Raw genomic sequence first — 15,117 nt, 5'->3', positions numbered from 1 at the left:
TAAATTTCGTTCCACTTCACGATTGTGTCCCAACTGTTGTTGATTCTTGACAAAAAATAAAAATTTTATATCTTTATGTTTGAAGCCTGAAATGTGGTGAAAGGTTGAAAAGTTCAAGGGGGCCGAATACTTTCACAAGGCACTGTATATATATATATATATATATATATATATATATATATATATATATATATATATATATATATATACACATATATATATATACATATGTATGTATGTATATATATATATATATATATATATATATATATATATATACATATGTATGTATGTATAGATATAGATATGTATATGTATATGTATATGTATATGTGTGTGTGTGTATATGTATGTGTGTGTATATATATATATATATATATATATATATATATATATAGATATATATATATACATATATATATATATATATATATATATGTATATCTCATTATATAAATGATTTGTATTATTCTATCAAAGTAAGGCTGTACCATTGCAAACCATATGCACCTCTCAATGAGTCCACAAAATCTCTGGATTGTAGCTACATTATTTCTTACGTTATGGCACTGCAGACACTGATCGACAAATGGGGGGAAGCGAGATGCAAAAATCTACATGACTCCTGCATTCTTTAGGAATTTTAACTCAAAAACTAATATTGTCTATGACCCCACATTTTACACATGGTCATCTCAATTGATATTCACCATTAAAAAAAAAATCAATTTGAAGATGGTCACACGGACTTTCGATGAGTTGAGGCAAAACGATCAATTTGTCAGTGCCTGACAAATATCTCTGTTAGCCTCTGTGACATTTAAATATCAGCACTGTAGATCTTTTATTATGATATGTTGCGCCAGTTTTTTTCCAATAGCTTTTGATTTGTTCCCTGTGGAAGTTTTATGCATGTGTCTATGTCTTATGCCCTTTTGTCAGTGAGGATTTTTGACTCACCTTTTTCTCAGAGTGTCTCACAGCTTGTCATCATGCATAAAAGGAACGTCATTAAAGTGTAGCAAAGGATGATATGCAGAAATGGTCACTTTTTTCTATACGGTCACATTGAGTGTAACTATATTGCGCAGTGGTTCTCAAAATGGGGTTGGGACTCCCAAGATGATTGTGACAGAATGTTCACAGTTGAGTCAAATTAAAAAACAATTAGAAATAGCATATTTTAGCCATCATTTTTGACACAAGATGAGAAGAACCTGTGAGTCTGCTGCACCTACACACTAATTTTTCCTAAGTACTGCAATCTATACATCGAGGTGTCTTTGACTGATGTATTCTGCTACTAGCTTGTATTAAATTAATTTTAAAAACTATATTATTATTATTATTATTGTCATTTTATGATAAAAATACAAGTTGAGCAAGTTCACAAGCTATTAAATGAGGCATATTTATTGAAGATTGCAGTAGCACCTGAGTTTGTCTTTATCAGGTAAAATAAATAAAAAGGTGAAAGGCTCTCAGCTCGCATAATTCCAATAGCTTCGAAAAGTTTTTCAATTTTCTTTTAGAATAATGACAAATGACACAACAGGATGATTTATTTGTTTCTTACACAGAAAGTAAAAACTTTCAAGAGCGCTTTTCTTTCAACTTCTATTATCTATTAGGAAATTGACTGGATGATATATTATTTTAAATTCATTATAAAAATATTCATCATTGTTTTTTATTTATTTATATTTTTATTGCAGCATGGCTGAGTGCAGGCTGAGTGTAACTGTACACCTGTGTCGTAATATCCGGCATGAAGTCGTCGTTCCGGTCTTCTTCCTCAGCACAACACAACGATGGCGTCCTGTAGTGAGGTTAGCATTTTCAACATTTTAACGTCTAACTGTACATTTATGATGGGGAAGTGGCAAAATATACTCGATGAATACAATTATTCTGAATAGCCCTGTTCAATTTTGTGACACAGACTGTGTTTTTGCTCCGTCCTCGTTGTTTACAGGTTTATGTTGTTGTTGCTAACCGATGTTAGCATGTATGCTAATTTACGTTAACTTCTCAAGTTAACTCGCCGCTGTCTTGTACCAGCCAGGTGTCTTTGGCTGATTTCCCTTAAGTAGACTGTTCTTGGTTAGTAAACAGTATAATTTTGCTTCGGATTACTCATAGATAATGGTAATTGTGTTTACAGGAGTCTGCCACTGCCACTGAAGAGGAACCGACTGAATCTCTCGCGTCTCAAAAGAGAGAAGCGAGACTACGAAAATTTCGAGAGTTACATTTCAAACGGGTTGGTGACAAGTTGCACACACATAGAGCTGTGATTTATTTATTTTTATTATTTAACAAAAGGAATACTGATAAACTGTAAAATGTTTTATTTTCAATTCAAGTGATATCTGTTTTGATTCCAGAAACTCATCATGTTTAGGTACATCTGCTGGACTAAATGCTCACGTTGCTTTTTCTGACCCACTTGCATATGGCTTCTTGTACAACGTGTCATTCTGTGTTGTTCCTCTGTCCAGAATGAAGCACGGAAGCTTAATCACCAGGAGGTTGTAGAGGAGGACAAGAGGCTGAAACTGCCCTCTAACTGGGAAGCTAAAAAAGCCAGACTGGAATGGGAGCTTGCTGTAGATCAAAAGAAAAAGGCAAATACTCTTTACTTTTTGTGTTTAGAAACTCTACATTACTCACGTAAATGCATGTCCTGAAAGGTGATTAGATGATTTTGAACAAATTTCTGATCATCAGTCAACACTTAACAGGGTTGTATTTTCAGAGTTACCTTACCTTTTACTCACCACATTGATCTACCTGGGTGATATGTCGTGTATTATAGTTCAGCATCAAAATATTAATTAGTTTATTTCCTGATACTAAGACATACAAGTCTTGCAAATGTAGGAAATTGATGTAAGTAAATGAGTTCATATGTGTAAAACTAAAACCTTAAGTCTTCCCGGGGCAGAAATTTGTAGAAAAAAAAAAATATATATGTGATCATATCATGATTTTTGTCTACTGTTTAATATGGCCGGAACCGAAACTCTGTCAAATTAACTCTTGAAAAAGCACATCAAAAAAGTTCACTGAATCATTTTCACAAATTCTGCATATCCTAAACTTCATGGGTTTTTAGTTTATATAGCATACAATACATACACAAACTACTAGCGCATAAAAGCTCAGTAGACACCAGGCTCCATGGGGCTATTTCTTGCTGGACAGCTTGTTCTTGTCACTGAATGTAGTTCTTTGTGAGTGGTTTCATAAACGGCCCATTATTGCACTGTAAATGTAATTGGGGATTAGATCAAATGTAGGGAACACTGGTGCCTAAAACTTACGGCACAGTTCTGTACATTTTGTCCTGCTTTGTACTTATTTGGAAATAATTTTTGACTCTCAGGACTGTGCTGCTCGAGGGGAGGACTACGACAGAGTGAAACTCCTGGAAATCACTGCTGATGATGCCGAGCGATGGGAGAGGAAGAAAAAGAAGAAGAATCCAGACACAGGATTTGCAGGTTGGCAGCTCCCTTCCAGACAAACATATGTTGCAGTCTTTGGTTACAGGCGCTTTGTGGGTGGTGAGATGGGTCCTTAAGCAAGAATAAGTGGCGACTGTATGGTCAAATTATTAGTGCACTTACCCTGTGGGTGATAACACAGTAGCCAAGTTGAAAGTTCAACTTCCAACTGGCCAGACTATTACTGCGTGTCATTCCTCTGCTCTGTTTCCCTCATTGCTCGACTGTATCTGTTTTTTGTGTGTTTTTTTTCCCCCAAGTATAAATAAGCTAATTAGTCTGTGGGGATGTAATGAGACTGAATATTTCACTACCGCATTGATTCTTATTTTCTATGGTACTAAAGGTACTATAAGTACTACAGTTGTCCCAGGTGCCCTACTGGAGACAGTGATTTTTCTGGAATGATGCTGGCAAGTCCAGGTGGAGTAACACATTGTTCAGTGACTTGTCGGATGGGAAAACACAAAAGCACTTCAATTTTTTGTATTCAGATATTTCGTCGTTGAGTCGATGATCACATACCAAAATTTCCAAAAAAGTGTCACATTTGTAAATATTAGAGGAAACGCCTCAATGCAAGTGTGTGTGGATAAACTATGTACGGCAGCGTCTGTGGTTTTTCAAATGATCTTTTTACAAGATCAGCGTGAGGAAGATGTTGAGCAGAGGAGACAGCACCACAAGGCAAATCAACATAGATTTCAGTAAGAATTTCAGTGTTCTTAGTAATGACTGGCAAAGTTCTAGTATTGTGGCATCCCTATTAGTAAGTAGTGTAAGTTTTTGTCAAGAGTGTTTTTTATTTATTACCTTAGGTTCAGCATATGAAATGAAATTACAGATGTTTTGTCCTCCGATAAAGACGACCAAGTCTGTTTACCTCTTTGCTCTTCAGCCAGTAGCTTTCAGTGAACTGACAGACTGATTATGTGTTTGTGTACCTTGACAGTTTTGCCTGGGGTTTTGTAGGCTAGAGTGGTAAAACATCTCGCGACAATATTTTAGGTGAAATGCCGTACCTACAGCTCAGTGTACAGTTTGCATACTATCTGAAGCTCGCAGTTTGCTTCTTCATTTGCTGATGTTTTTGCGTTCTTTTCACATTTTGGGGTTTGATACAGTTTTGTCTTCCATAATAGAAAGCAGAAGAGATGATGCTCAGCAAGACCTAGTTAGTTTTCCAGTGTCACTTTTCAGTACAGGATGGAAAAGAGCTGGGGGTATAATGTAGCACAGCGCCCTGCTCTTTAGTCACAAAATTAAACGCTAACTTGTCTGTATGAGAAACCACAAGGATGATCATCTTTTGATTACCAAGCACATGCTATCACCAGCCACATATCCAGTTGAATAAATAAGCAGCTACGCAAGATACAGACCATAGACTGCAGTCTTATTTAGCTTTAACCGTTATAGGAAATCTAATGTAATTGCTCATTTCTTCATCAAATAGAGGAAACATGTTTCTGTCCCTTTCATGTCTAATATCATTATAGTATTGACTTTGGAATTCTTTTGCAAGTGTTCATAGCTACATCAGGAAGTTGCATTAAAATAAAAGGCAATTTGATCAACCAGCTTTAGTTTAGGCGTTAGTAACCTTCCTGTCACACTGTAGAACCTCACCCTGCTCATTTAGCAAATTGTAATTTAATACAATTTACAGTTAAGGAATGGGGTGCACTGTGATACTAGTCTTCTATTTTGTTTTACTGTGCTGTGCATGTGATCATTAGAGAGGCTTTCCACTCTATTACACGGTCAAATGTTGGTATTAGAGATGGCTCTGCATAAATGGTACATAGTAGCACACTACAGAGTGATACTGGCAGCATATAAGGACCTGGATACTAATCATGTGAAACTGCTCCCAATTTAATCTACTGAAAAAAGACTTGCTGTGCTTTCTAAATATGGCTGCCATCTGTTGCATCAAAACCTCAGCTGAATTAAAACCTCTGGGGAGAAAATTATCACCAGAGGGTCTTCAAGAGAGGAAGGGAAGAGGAGCGTTGTCTCTTCATCCCTCCTTCACAAGCCTCAGGTTATGTTGCTGAGCCTCGTGCCTGTTTGCTGTTTGTTCCGCTAATTATAACTCTGCTATTTTTTTCTCTCCGTCTCGCAAACACACAATGGACTACAGGTTACGCTGAGGCCCAGCTCCGTCAGTACCAGAGGCTCACCAAGCAGATCAAACCAGACATGGAAAGTTACGAGAGGCAAAGGGAGGAAAGGTCAGTTAAGCCTCTCTTCCAACTTCCTATGCTGCATTTGTGTGAAGACTCATGGCTGTACAAGCTGAAAAGGGTGCTTCTGCTCAATACTGAGCACAGGGTCTGAATACTTATGACCATGTGATATTTCAGTTTTTCTTTTTTAATAAATTTGTAAAAATTTCTACATTTCTGTTTTTTTCTGTCAAGACGGGGTGCTGAGTGTACATGAATGAGAAATAAAATGAACTTTTTTGATTTTGGCAAATGGCTGCAATGACAGAGAGTGAAAAATTTCAAGGGGTCTGAATACTTTCCGTACCCACTGTAACATTATCTCTGTGTTGACTCTTGTAGCCTCCAATTTACCCTGGGTTTCATATTGACGTAGCTCCACTCTGTAGAAATAATTTAAAGATTTTAAGGCGTAAATGCAGGTTATGCATGCTAAGGTCACAGAGGAATTCAGTGCCTGAGGGGTTTTCACTCCTAAAACCTGCCACATGCAGAACCAGAAAATAGAGGTAGCGCCATCAAAATTTGCCCTAAAGCCATGTCATTCTACCTCATTAGGATGACCACTATCACAATGATGGAATAGAAAAGTCAGCTTAAGCACATTAAAATGATGATTATTTGTGGTAATGTATTTCTCATTGTTTTGCTGGTGCTCCACAGTGGGGAGGACTTCTACCCCACATCCAATAGCCTCATCCATGGCACCCACGTTCCTACAAAGGAGGGCATTGACCGCATGGTGGAGGATGTCGAGAAGCAGTAAGTCATGCTTGTGGGGGCAGTAAAGATGATGCATCCTTCACTGACCCTCACTTAATTTTCTGCCTCTCAGGCAGCCTGTTATGTACCAGTTTTACCTACTGGCCAGACTGCTAAGATACATATTTGTGCTGGTTGATGCTCCTTTGCTTTCTGTGGCTGTTCTTAGTAACAAACAATAAGGTGGATGGAAAACTTAAGAAAATGAACTTTAGAAAGATAATTTGTTGAATGTAAAATGCTCATTCTGGTGACCTCATTTGAGAGAAGCGTGGGTGGATGGTTTAGCAAACTTTTATCAAAAAATTTAAATTTTGAGTGTGGTGAGTTAAGTGGATTTTGAAAACATGACTAAGCTAGTAGAGGGAAAAAAAGGAAAAGGCAGCCTGAAACGAGTGACCAATGACAAATTAGATTACACCCACAATCTACATCCAGTGAGGATGACTGCTGCAGTAAAGACAGTACATCAGATCATGACCCTCACTGATGGTCTATGTAATCCGTTTTGAAAGGAGCTGAAGTTTAGCTTGCTGCTTCTGTCTGTACACGTCTTCCTCTTAGTTTATTAAATATCTGCAGCCTCGAACAAGAGCGGGAGCCATATGAGTGTTTCCAGTGAGAAAGTTGCACACATTAACTTCATTATTGCTAATTATAACTTATCCTGGCATGGAGACCGCCTCTGTCAAATCTAATTGTAACTTTTCTTCACATCTGACAGGTGAGCTGTCACACAGAATCACCACCGTTAAACTATTTGCTACATTGCACATTTAGATAGTAGTCTCTTTTTTTAACAGTGTTTTATTATGCATCATGTCACTTGATGTACTGTCCAGTCTCGTGTATGACAAATACTGTCATTACCATCAATGTGGTGGATATGTCTGAATGAAACCCCAACAAACATGAATGTAAAAGTGAGCTGTGTCCAAATGCCCTATGGCCACACTTAAACACAATAATGAAGCCAGGAATGTGTCAGAAAGTTCAGTTTGTGCTGCAGAAGTCTGTTTCACCTTTGATTAACCTGGTCTTTCCCTGAGCTGTTCTATATTTGAGACAGTCTAAGGCCCGTGTTAGAGATGCAACTGTGGGGCATTAGACAAGGACTGGGCTGCCAGGGAGTGACGTACAACAATGCTTTGAAGACACAGTGAATCAAGAGTAGCAGCTCACAAATTGACAGTATTTTCCTCTGCGTGTATGCGTTTGGTTTTTCCATTGCCACTCTCCTTGCCAAATTTCTATGCAAACCCCCCAGTTATTGCCTGTAGCCAATTATTGTCATTGGATATGCCATGGATGGTGGCCATACTGGTTTATGAAATCCTCTCTAAGCTGGTTTTATTTGCGATTGTCAGGATCGAGAAGCGGGCCAAGTACAGCCGACGCAGGGCCTACAACGACGACGCCGACATCGACTACATTAATGAGAGGAATGCCAAGTTCAACAAGAAGGCGGAGCGTTTCTACGGCAAATACACAGCAGAGATCAAACAAAACTTGGAGAGAGGAACAGCTGTCTAGTGGGTCCAGTCACCTCAGCGCTTCACTGCCTCAGCTTCGTCTTCATTTTGGAGTCTTGGATGCATCTTTCTTTCTTCTTGCTGCAAACCGACTACATGTATTTACGAGCTAAAATGGAGTATGTTTTCTAAGGCAGTGTTCTGTAACATTTTGATATCGTGCTGATGATATCTTGAGCTGAAAGATAATGTAAATTTCTTTAGGCAATGTAATGTTTAGTGTTGCTTTGTACAGTATTAGAAGCTTAAACAACTCTGTTATTATCCTTATTTTTAAATAAACCACTTCCAATTATGCCGTTACCATGCACACTTGTTAGTTTTACTGTGGGTTTACTGTGTGTGGTCTCATGACGGAGACACATCGAGCGTGAGAGTGAACTACCACTAACTGCTGTCACACCTCGGGGCATGTTTAGTAGAAGATGTCAGCCAAAAGAATGTTGGAGTGGAGGTGCACAGAGATAAGGGGCAACAACTGAGTAATTCAATGTATTAATTCATCTGCATCTCTGTACTAAATGGCCCAAAGCTGGGACATAAGCAGGAAAGCCTTGTGACTGGAAAGGAGACATGCCAACAGGTTCCCATGCTAGTCTCCCATTAGGATGTTAGAATGTGGTGGTACTGCGCCCTCTACAGGACAGACAGCTGTTGTGTTTTGTGGGGAGAGGTATACCAGTATTGGACGAGACGAACCTCAGTCTTTATTTGAATTACATTGTATCTGGATGAGTCAATCCTCTTGGTGAACCTCAAAGAATATATTTATGGGATGTTCTCAAAGGACGCTGTTCAAAGACGCCATGACGCGCGTCTATGCTCAGCAGATGAAGGGCAGGGGAGGTTTTCAGATGCCTTTGATATCCGACTCTGTTGTAGAGCTGTTAGGGAGTGGAGCGGATTAAATCTTCAGGTTTATGATTGTGATATTTTTGTACTCTTATCTGATTAGCCTGAGGATATTGGCTGGGAATTGTATAACGAACAACACATAAATTCACTGTTGTGTCTCACAGATAGTCTGACACCTTTTTTTTTTCCACAGCCAGGTTGAATGATCTTGTAAAGCGAAATGGGTTTTATTGAAGGCATGTAAACATTTAGGTAATAGCTTGCATGTGATTGTGTGGCACTACAAAAACAACACATTGCATATTCATATGAAATCAGCGAGTCAGGCAAGAGTGACCAGATAAGCCAGTCTTCTGTGAAAGCTTGCTATGTGTGAAGATCAGTGCAGTTGATTTGTATCAACTAAACAACACTTATAAGCTTTTGCGAGTATTACCTCTGCTCCAAGACCTTTGTTTCATATCTGCATGTGCTATCAAAGTAATAAATCAGAAATACAGGTCAGTTTACAGCAGGAGACACAGAGTCTGGCAGGAAGATGTGTTCAAAACTGTGATTTTACCTTTTTATTACAACACACTGTGGCATGTATCTCAATATCAGTCATTTAAATTTATTACTATCCAGTGGATACGTTAGCTTCTAGCAGTAATTCAGTAGTATTTTTTTTACCATCTGCCAAGAAGCTGTCGAGTTTAATAGACTCAAGCTTTAGGGTAAGTGGAACAACAGCAGGATGTTTATCAAGTTGCTCAAGAAGGAACATGCTCAGACTCCGTTAGCCGACAGTTGTAGGAACAGGTGGTGCGTGATCACCCGAGTTCCAACTGGGAAAAGAAAAAGCTGTGTGTGATTTCCAAATTGTGAATGATATTTTTCATGGACCTTTCTTAAAGCAGACATTTTGGTTGTCAAAACAGGAAATGCACAGGTGGTAACAGTTTTATCAAGGATTGCTCTGTTCTATTCAAATGTCCCAGAGCAGTTTTCTTTCCATCATACATTAATCACTGGAAAACAAATGTGAACAGAAACCATCCCTAGGCCTTTATCGTTATACACAAACTGCAATATACTGCCACCATGTGGTCATCATGGAGTAAAACTGACTGTACCCAATATCCTGTAACTAATGAATAACCAAAAAAAAAAAAAAGGAATCCTCAGTACTTTTACTGTAAACTGCAAGAGTCGAAGTAAATCCTGCATTGTTTGGACTTGACATCAATGTGCTACCTTTGTCTTCCCTAAACACCAAATCTCTACCATTTAATGCATGTACTCACTGTTGTGGATACTTATTTTCAGCTGATTCAAATGTTTTGCTGTTAATACACTGCATCACAAAGTGTGTCAACTGCATTTACACCACATGTCCTTGCACTGAATATACTTAGAACTTCTGAAACTTCTTTCCCTAAACTGAATGCAATCTGTGACTTATGTAATGATTCACAAAATAACTGACAGAAACAATCAGTATTTTTAATGGAATATCTTTATTGAACTTATAAACACCACAAAGGGAAAGAAATAATCCCACCTGAATGAATTCTTCACTTCTTCCCACTTAAATCTTTAACATCTGAAAGAAAATGTCGACCATGAAAGGACAAATCAGGATTTGTACAAAATATTTACAGTATTTACATTGTCCATGTGTTCTGCCACACTAATGTGACTTGGTCAGAGTGTGTTTGCGTGCATTGGAGGTTCTGCCTGATCTGACTGGAACCCAGTGGCCGTAGGGCTTCCTGCTTTCATAGCTGTCCACTCTGGGAGTTACCTTAGCACCAGATGGAGCTACCACAGTTGGTTTGGCCACAGAATTCTGGAAAGACAAATAAATTCAAATGTTAGAAGACATTCAGGACAATGTTCTGCATTGTTAGGCTTTAAAGATTAACTGTAATTGAAGTGACTTACATTAATGCTGAAAGAGATGATTTTTCTTTTTGGGGATGTGCTTGGGCTGGACATGTCATCAGACTCCATGTCGCTGCTCTGTTTCAAAAACAAGAAAAAATGTGCATAGTTAGTCACGAGTATGAAACCAGTGATGGAGTGAGTTTTGACAGTTTGTGAAGTTCAGAAATATGGATTACAAGTTCTTCTACCAATGCTGTCTATTGTACAAATAAAGAATATTTTAAGCATTATCTTCAACACACTGCAGCTCTCATGCAGCCCCTCCCAACCACTTAATGAATGCTTCAAGGACTGGCCTTGAAACAGGATTAAAAAAAAATGTAAACAAAAGATCAAATGTAAAAAGATTGGCTTCTCTGTCTACAGTGGCATAATGATGGTGACGCAGGTTTCTCAGCAAATTAGCACACGTCTTGTGTACCAACTTATCTTTGGCATACGGAGAGGAGTTCTTCATCTGTTTTTAGTTCTCTTGACAGGAATAGTCACTATAACCCAGTCCACACGCCTGCGCTCCATCAGCAAGTGGTGGATTCTGCTAAATAACAACGACCCATTTCAACTGCAAGGATAAATACATTTGGAATGTCAAAATTCTACGTTGTATCTATATAAAGCTGAGACAATATCTGAATTGCTTGTGTATATCATCATGAATGCATCTATGTGTGTAATTAGCAGTAGTATGGAATGTTTGCATAATGTGGCAATCTACATCTGTGTTAGTCTAACCTCTAGTTGATAATGACACATTGTGAACATTTCAAGAGTTATCAGTTAACCTTTCACGCAAACAAATATGTCGTCACCCAAGTCACATGACAGCCCTTTAATCCCAGGTGTCGATGAGTGAAGGAGACCACTGTCATGTTATCTATGAAGACAGGAATAAATACAGAGAGTATGTGTGTTCCCTCATGGGTCCAAAGGTTAACACAAGACAGGAAATTCAACACAACACAGGCCACAAGCAAATAAAAAAAAAAAAAAACCTGTAGAGCTTGCTGAAACTTAAAATGGTCAGACTACTAGGAGCAATAAGTAATTCTTTAAAAAAAAAAAAATAGAAGGTTTTGGTAAAAAATAAAACTTTAAAGTTTAAAATCTATTAATGTCCCACGTGGTAAAAATAATTGTCAGTGCACTGTTATGCACATGTTGTATGAAAAGCTATTAGCTATTCCTGAAGTTCTCAACACCTCTTGCTTTGTCATTATATCCAAGACAAGATTATAAATATACTTCCAGGCCTTTAATCAGACTCTTATGAGAAAGCCTCATCTTTACTGTCTGCTGTGTTCCACCTACAACTAACATTCACTCTCAGACACCCACCTGTGATGAAGTCTTTTGAGGGCCTTGTCTCACCCTTGTCTCTGGCTCTGGTGACACCCGTTTGGACTCCTGTGACTCCTCTGATAGGATAGGCTTCACACTCTCAGGTAGGTCAAGCTTCTCCACTCCCAACATCTTCATGGCATTAGACTTTGCTGCTTCGAGGAGTGCTTTTTTATCTGTGGAACACATACAATTTGAGAGAGAAGATTCATCAGTTGTATGATTCAACCTTTTTACCAAGACAAAGTTTGCCTCTCTAAACTAAAAACACAAACAATAACCGTTTCAACATTTCATCTATTCAACTTACCATGCAAACTCAAACTGGAAGAGTGTCCTGATGATCTGGACCTCGACCGGCTCCTGTCAGATTTGGGTGGAGAGGGGGGAAATCTTGATCTGTAGTGACTCACATGTCTCCTCTCCCTACTCCAGCGGCTAGGCGACCTGGACCTAGACCTGTAGTGGAACCTATAGCGTCTCCGACTTGAGTAACTGTCTGGTGAACGTGAGCGGCTGTAGGAGCGGGAGTATGCCCTGTATCGTCGTGGCAGTGGACAGCGGTCACGACCACGGCCATATCTGCGATGGTCATCACAGCGACAACAGGAGGATGGTCTGTGGCAACGAGGGTGAGAGCGAGACCTAGAGCGAGAAGAGGGTGAGCTGCTAGATGAAGATGAGGACCTGTTATGTCTCCTGCGGCTGTCACGTCCCCTGGAATTGCTAGAGGAGCGGCTGCTGGCAGAGCTGCTTCTGGATTGAGAACGAGAGTGAGATGAGCAAGGGCTCCCTTTGTCAAAGATCACATTGATGCCATCGCTCTGACGAGCATGGGCCATCTCAGAGTGTGAGGCTGCTTCCTTGGCCATTGTCTTGTTTTCTGCCACAGGCTGAAATGAGGAAAAAAAAGGCATGAATAATTGAGGGGGAAAATTTGAAAAATCACATTTACAGATATCAAATCTTAAATGATCTGGTACAGCAGTAGTCAGTGTAACAAAGCAAATCTGAAGACATTTTATAGAAATGCTTTGGAAATACGAGTCTGTGTACGCCAATAGCTGCTGTTGCATAACTGTTTTCTCAATGCTGCCCCCACAGAGCACAGACACGTTGCGTAACTGCAGTGGCTGACTGGGCCGTACTGGAAATTTCCAGAGTGACGCAAGCTGGGGCTCGGCTAGTTTCAGCTAACGTCTGATATCAGTCTAAAACATTTAAAACCAAACCCTAGCCTTTTGGTTGAAAATACAATTGGCACAAACCTTATAAATAAACGAAGAGCACGTTATTATTCACAAAGCCGATGAAAGCAACTATCTGCACGTGATTCGTCGACAGAACATGCTATGCTAGCTGCCGTTTAAAGACTTACCAGGTTGACTGTAGCTGGAAACTGTTCTTCTGTTAACGTTGATATAAACGATAGAACCGTGTCAAAATACCACTTACGAAAATGTACTACAATACAGTTTAACGAAACAGAATGTAAACTGCTGTAATTCACTGATTCGTAGTCAAACGGTTTTCAAACTCGTGGCTTCTTCCTCGGAGCTCAACGTTCAGTCACCGTCGTTGAAATGGAGGCGAGCTAATGGCTGCACCGGGGCTTTATGTAGACTCTGGAAGGTTTCAGTCACGTGATGTTCTGAACGTTTCAATGCGTTTGAACGACTCTTCTTAGGCAGGAGATTCAATCAGTCAGCTCTGGTTGAGAGTCTCGATTTTTTGTCTCCACAGTATTTCTTCCGAAAATGATATCGTGAACGTGAAGCATAGAATTTCATAGAATTTGTCCACAGAATTATTCATGATAATTTAAACAGCTATATTTGTATGTAAAATGGTGATTTCGACATATTTATTCATACTAATCTCATATAGAACATATATTTAAAATAATTCAGATGGCCAACCTTTATCTAGTTCAGGAGAATAGATGGAGATGCGGATGATAGGAAAAAGTGTACCCACAAATTTCCATAACACAAAATCTCAAATCTGCTGCATATGTTGCTGGCAAAATAAATAAATGAAACTAACAGAAAGCTCTGTCTGTAGCCCATTAATGACTTAACTGACTGCAGAAACTTAAAATTGAACAACTAAATGTGTTTTCATTGCTGCTTGGCTAATTTGTGCCATGTTTTGTTAGTTACTTTAATGATTAGATGCAGCCATGCACCTTTATTAGTTTAGGTGCATGGCTGCACCTAAACTAATAAATAAAATGTGATATATATATATATATATATATATATATATATATATATATATATAGTTACTTTTATTTTGCACCTCCATCTTTATAACAACCGCAAAACACAATAGTCAGCTAGATGGGTCAAAGTTTATGAGTCCTTATTGAATAAAACATCCAATATTATATTTGAATGTGCAATGATTACTGAGTTAGCGTCAGATTTTATCCTTTAGCTTATCACTGCACTGAAATGTATTATGGCAGGTAATAAAAGTACTCTATTACAGATATAAGTCAGTTATATCACTCTTGTAAGAATTTTCACCCACAACGGTTCACTTCCCCTACAAGTGTGTGCCATGTTTTGTTAGTTACTTTAATGATTAGAGAGGTCATGTTTAATGTGTAGTTCTGGGAAACATCCATTAATACACTAACGTCACTGAATATAATATCATAAATATCAATAATATTCTGTAAATATCCTGCTGTGAGACTGTGAAAGGAAAAATCTCAGTAATAAAACTCTTCATGTGACTAAAAAAAGGCTTTAGTAAACAGATCAGATTTTTACGGACGTTTAAATATAAGACCCTGTATTTTACATGAACTTTTTTTTTAGATTTTTAATGCCTTATCGCATTATCAGAATGACACGCCAATGTACTCAGAGCTTTACTGATACTCTTTGACATACTTGAATGCAGGTGAAAGGGTATAGTCCTGGACACCCAGGCACAACTATGCCACTGATC

The 15,117-nt window shown here is 38.6% G+C and overlaps 2 protein-coding genes across 2 annotated transcripts; one reads left to right on the top strand and one right to left on the bottom strand.

Annotated features, from left to right (window-relative positions):
• The first annotated feature begins 1,752 nt into the window (after positions 1 to 1,752).
• On the top strand, positions 1,753 to 8,337 carry syf2 (SYF2 pre-mRNA-splicing factor). Its single transcript, XM_022192442.2, has 7 exons — positions 1,753 to 1,829; positions 2,165 to 2,263; positions 2,502 to 2,627; positions 3,389 to 3,506; positions 5,656 to 5,746; positions 6,404 to 6,502; positions 7,870 to 8,337. The coding sequence occupies exons 1-7, from the start codon at positions 1,812 to 1,814 to the stop codon at positions 8,033 to 8,035; spliced, it is 717 nt and encodes a 238-aa protein (XP_022048134.1). The 5' UTR covers positions 1,753 to 1,811; the 3' UTR covers positions 8,036 to 8,337.
• Positions 8,338 to 10,369: 2,032 nt separating this feature from the next.
• On the bottom strand, positions 10,370 to 13,763 carry rsrp1 (arginine/serine-rich protein 1). Its single transcript, XM_022192441.2, has 5 exons — positions 13,535 to 13,763; positions 12,467 to 13,049; positions 12,154 to 12,332; positions 10,816 to 10,893; positions 10,370 to 10,720 (listed from the first exon to the last, which is right to left on the bottom strand). The coding sequence occupies exons 2-5, from the start codon at positions 13,026 to 13,028 to the stop codon at positions 10,562 to 10,564; spliced, it is 978 nt and encodes a 325-aa protein (XP_022048133.1). The 5' UTR covers positions 13,029 to 13,049; positions 13,535 to 13,763; the 3' UTR covers positions 10,370 to 10,561.
• Between the last annotated feature and the right edge of the window lie 1,354 nt (positions 13,764 to 15,117).

This window comes from Acanthochromis polyacanthus, chromosome 1, assembly GCF_021347895.1.
Source record: "Acanthochromis polyacanthus isolate Apoly-LR-REF ecotype Palm Island chromosome 1, KAUST_Apoly_ChrSc, whole genome shotgun sequence".
Classification (NCBI taxonomy): domain Eukaryota; kingdom Metazoa; phylum Chordata; class Actinopteri; family Pomacentridae; genus Acanthochromis; species Acanthochromis polyacanthus.
This window is presented reverse-complemented; position numbering and strand designations above follow the sequence as displayed.

Bases quoted from the DNA above. Each gene is read 5' to 3' on its own strand.
- rsrp1 (XM_022192441.2), bottom strand. From the start codon at position 13,028: ATGGCCAAGGAAGCAGCCTCACACTCTGAGATGGCCCATGCTCGTCAG. The intron at 10,894-12,153 runs GTGGGTGTCTGA...TTTTTGAAACAG, and splicing joins CTCAAAAGACTTCATCACAG to AGCAGCGACATGGAGTCTGA. The intron at 10,721-10,815 runs GTAAGTCACTTC...TTGTCTTTCCAG, and splicing joins TCATCTCTTTCAGCATTAAT to AATTCTGTGGCCAAACCAAC.
- syf2 (XM_022192442.2), top strand. The intron at 2,628-3,388 runs GCAAATACTCTT...TTTGACTCTCAG, and splicing joins CTGTAGATCAAAAGAAAAAG to GACTGTGCTGCTCGAGGGGA. The intron at 6,503-7,869 runs GTAAGTCATGCT...TGCGATTGTCAG, and splicing joins GTGGAGGATGTCGAGAAGCA to GATCGAGAAGCGGGCCAAGT.